Below are 4,178 nucleotides of genomic sequence, written 5' to 3'. Positions count from 1 at the left end.
TCGGACAGGGCAAGATATGACAAAATACCAATTTATAAACTATCAAAGGCTCATGAGGGAGGGGGGAGCGGGGAGGGAGGGGAAAATGAGGACCTGATGCCGGGGGCTTAAGTGGAGAGCAAACGTTTTGAGAATGATGAGGGCAGTGAATGTACAAATGTGCTTTACACAATGGATGTGTGTATGGATTGTGATAAGAGTTGTATGAGCCCCTAATGAAACGATTAAAAATGACAAAATAATTAAAAACTGTACAAAAACAAACCAAAACCAACACACACACCGAGAAAAGGGAAATTGGCTTTCAGACCAACGGAAGCAGATACTGGAAGGTATGCAGACATCTGGGGACGGTAGGGAGGGAATGGAAGGAGGAGGAAAATAAGTAAACAACTAACTAACTTTTTTTTTTTTAAAGCTAAAGTCGCTGCCTCCATTTAAGGCTAGCTAGGGTGTGGAACTTCAATGTACGGTAGAAGGTAACAGACTGAGAGCTGAAGAACGCTTCACCCTGGGGCTCTCCCCTCCCAAGCCGCTGTGTCTCTGCACCGAGGAAGACAATTGAAACCGCTGCCGGCTAGGAAGACAGACGGAAGGGGTGAAGTCCAGCAGGAGGTGGCAGCAGATTGGTCAGGGGCACCGATGAAGGAAGGGCTTTGTAGCAGGCAAAGCTGGGGGATGGGTGTGGATGCCCTTGGAGGCCGGGCCAGGCAGTGTGGAAAGATCTCATGACCTCCTGGTCCCCGCAGCGACCTAGTGGAGAGCAGTGGCTGGAGGGCTCCAGCTTGAGAAGGAGGGTGGAGGCTGTACCAGCTGGTTTGCCAGAGGTTAAAGGGCTTTGCCAAGAGGGTACTGTGGGCCCAGCTGCGGGTGCAGAGAGGCCAAGACCCAGGGTGTTGGATTGGACCTCCCCCAGCCCCCACCCAGGTGCTGCTCAAAAGCGCAGGTTTCTCAAAGGGAAAGGTGCACGGTAGCACTGATCTGGGCTTGAGAAAACGATAGGGAAGGGATGTAAGGGGAGATGAAGAATTAAGGGGGAGCGTGGTGCAGATGAGCAGATGCCCAGGTAGAAATGGAAGACAGGAGACAGGGATGAGGGGCAGTGGGAACATGGAAGGCCCTGGAGGTATCCAGGAGCGGATGAGGAGTGTGGTGGGGGGAGAGCCGTGGAGGGACAAGAGTGTGTGATCAGAGGCTGGGCAGAGTTTTGGGAGTTCAGAAACACGGCAATTCCCAATGATGACTCCCATACCAACCAGTTCCTGATTTCTAATTCCCCACAGTGGCCAACCCCATGGGATCAAGGATTAAACACACTTTTCCACACTGAGAAAATCTACTTCTGCTTGGATTTGAGATCTTAGAAAGCAACATTTATATGACTCATCCAGAGATTAAGAAGATAATAATTAATATCCAAGAGTGCTTGGGTCCGTTTATTACTTGTACCCTGGTAGCTATGCTTCCTCAGGGCCAACATATTTAGGTTGCAGGGTCCTGGGATCCCACGGGCTGTCATGGCACTGCAGATAACCCCGGTAGGAAGCTTACCTTGACAGTGTAGATCTGGAAATAGATGGGCTGGGTGCCCATGCGGATATAGTAGGTCATGGCATCGAGGATGAAGGGGTCCACAGTCTGGGATGTATCCCAGCAAGGAGGCTGAAAGTGAGGCAGAGAAGGTCTTCCGTCAGCTCTCTCCATGCGGAAGGTGCATGCTCTTATGGGAGAAACCCCCAAACTCCCAACATTCTCCCCTGGAGTGCACTAATCCAGCTGGTCCTTCAGAAACTCCAAGTCTTTCCTCCCACCTCGCTTCTACCTCCTCCCACCCAGAGCCTCATCTTCCTGATTCAATTCTACAAATAAATACCGAGTGTCTGTGTACATGCTAAATCCTGTGCCAGGGCCTTTGAAAAAGACAAGACGCTTGAACATGCCACTCACGATGAAAGAGCCGGAACTGGGTCCTAGGTTTGTTCTAGCTACTCACTAGACCGAGGACCTTGGACAAGTTACTCAACTCTTCAAAGCCCGAGTTTCGGGAAAAAGAGAGGTTGAACAAGATGAGAGGAAGTCTCTTTCAGCTCTGGTGGTCTCTGAACGGAATAATAAACTAATTACTATTTGCATGTGGCTGGGAAGGGACTAGTGCCTCATCCCCTCAGCCTCCCTCAACTCTATGATTATAAAGCATAAGCGAACACAACAGTTGGAATGAAATCTTGAGTTTATGTAGCCTACCCAATTCACACCCAATCCTGTACTCCCCTTTCTGACGCTCACACCGGCTCTATTGCAATATGGCTCAGAAAGGTCACACCGAGGGATGATAAATTTATTCCAATAGTGCTGCCATTGCTTAAAATGTTCCTGGTCTCTTTTTGTGGAAACTGCTTTGGAGTAGGCATAAAGGCCGCTCACACTGTTCATTATGCGGGGAAGGAGCATCAACCTCAAGTCCTGCATATGAATCCTGTTGGAAAAAACCAACAAAGGACACAAACGAGGCCTGCTCCAGAGCCTCCTCTTATAAATATATGTCACGTTCTGAGGGCAAGGCATTTCCCTACCCAGCTCAAGTGTCTGCCAGGTATACACAGATACGCACGCCACCATCCCGAAAATAGGCCCCCATAACACTTTGTTTGACTCGAAATATAAGAAGCCATGGGAAGGAAGCATGCAATAAAGCCACAGGGAGAGCTTAGAAAGGTGACAAGCTGAACTATAAACATGTATGTCATAAACCGACTGGCAATACGTACGAACCAAACATGATAGGAGTGAATTACCACTCACAAGGAGAAAAAAGGTCAGACACGAGGAACAGATTTAGGAAGAAATGGGCACAAGTATAGGTGATGGTTACGCTTTGGCTGTGACCCGTGTGGTCAGCAGTTCAAAACCACCAGCAGCTGCTTGGGAGAAAGACTGGGCTTTCGACTCCCATAATCACAGTAGCAGTCCTGGAAACCCACAGGGATCCTTGTGAGTCAGCAAGGACTTGATGGCAGGGAGTCTGGTCAGGGCTATACAAGACGACTTTAATCAATGAAGAGCGGTCCCTTTTCGGTGCAAAGAACCCTCATTCTCCTCCAGACTTTAATTAAAACTCCAATGTGGGTACACACATGAACAGCACCCCAGCCTGTAAATGAGATTCTAGAACTTATCTGGAAAGTGGGATACACATGCATAGCCTTGAAAGTATTGGGGGACCAACAGCAACAAAAAGAACAGTGAGGTGGGCTTACTCGGCCAGAAAGGACGATCACGTTAATTTGCGAAGGAATGAACAGGGCAACTAGACAAAAGTAGCTGCTATCTAGAGATGAACGCAAGAATCGGTCAGCATGTAAGACGTGCCAAAAGTGGCATTCAAATGGATGGAGCAAGATGGCTGACGTAATAAGCAGTTTTAGGACAACTGGTTAAACGCTTGTCCCAACCCAAACACGCACACACCCCTTTCCACGAAACACAGAAATTAATTGCAGGTGGGTCAATGATTCAAACGGAAAATTCAGAACGATGAAAGGGTGAGAATACAGTGTAGGTGAGTACGTACTGAGTATTGGCGTGGAGGAAGCCTGTGACAGGTGAGAATCATAAAGAATACGTGGCTGCTAGGCAGAATCGACTGGACAGCACTTAACAACAGCACCAACATATGCTGGACCGTGGGACCATGTTACAAAGGAGCCCTGGTGGCACATGGTTACATGTTGAGATGCTCACCCCAAGGCCAGCAGTTCAAAACCACCAGCTGCTCCTTGGGAGATCGACGGGGCTTTCTACTCCCTTAAAGAGTTACAGTCAGAGCGTCTCAGGGGCAATTATCCTCTGGGCTATCGGGTGGCTATCAGTCAGCATCGGGTGAATGTCAGTAAATTTGGTTTGTTTAGGGGAAAGATATTAAAAACCAGCTGTCAAGTTGATGCCAGTTCCTCACAAGCCTGGAAAGAAGGCGGAACTGCCAGAGTGGGTTTCCCAGAAGATTCTCACTCTTAGAGGGAGAAGAAAGCCTCCTCTTTCTCCTAAAGATATATATATATATTTCTTATATCTTGTAAATATCATATATATCTTATATCTTATAAAGATATATATCATATATCTTTAATATACAATATAATATATAATAATATATCTTTAATATAGTGTATCCTCTTGTA

The 4,178-nt window shown here is 47.5% G+C and overlaps 1 protein-coding gene across 1 annotated transcript in view; it reads right to left on the bottom strand.

The window, feature by feature from the left end:
• PIK3R6 (phosphoinositide-3-kinase regulatory subunit 6) overlaps nt 1-4,178 on the bottom strand; it is a 44,672-nt gene that overhangs the window by 18,405 nt on the left and 22,089 nt on the right. Inside the window, exon 9 of the mRNA XM_013007335.3 lies at nt 1,552-1,662. Coding sequence (XP_012862789.3) covers nt 1,552-1,662 — 111 coding nt within the window. The remainder of the gene's footprint in view (nt 1-1,551; nt 1,663-4,178) is intronic.

The sequence above is a fragment of the Echinops telfairi genome, unplaced genomic scaffold, assembly GCF_000313985.2.
Source record: "Echinops telfairi isolate 266 unplaced genomic scaffold, ASM31398v2 ScPeMD7_2010;HRSCAF=2546, whole genome shotgun sequence".
NCBI lineage: Eukaryota > Metazoa > Chordata > Mammalia > Afrosoricida > Tenrecidae > Echinops > Echinops telfairi.
The sequence above is the reverse complement of the archived record's forward strand: the minus strand, read 5'-3'. Positions and strand labels throughout refer to the sequence as shown.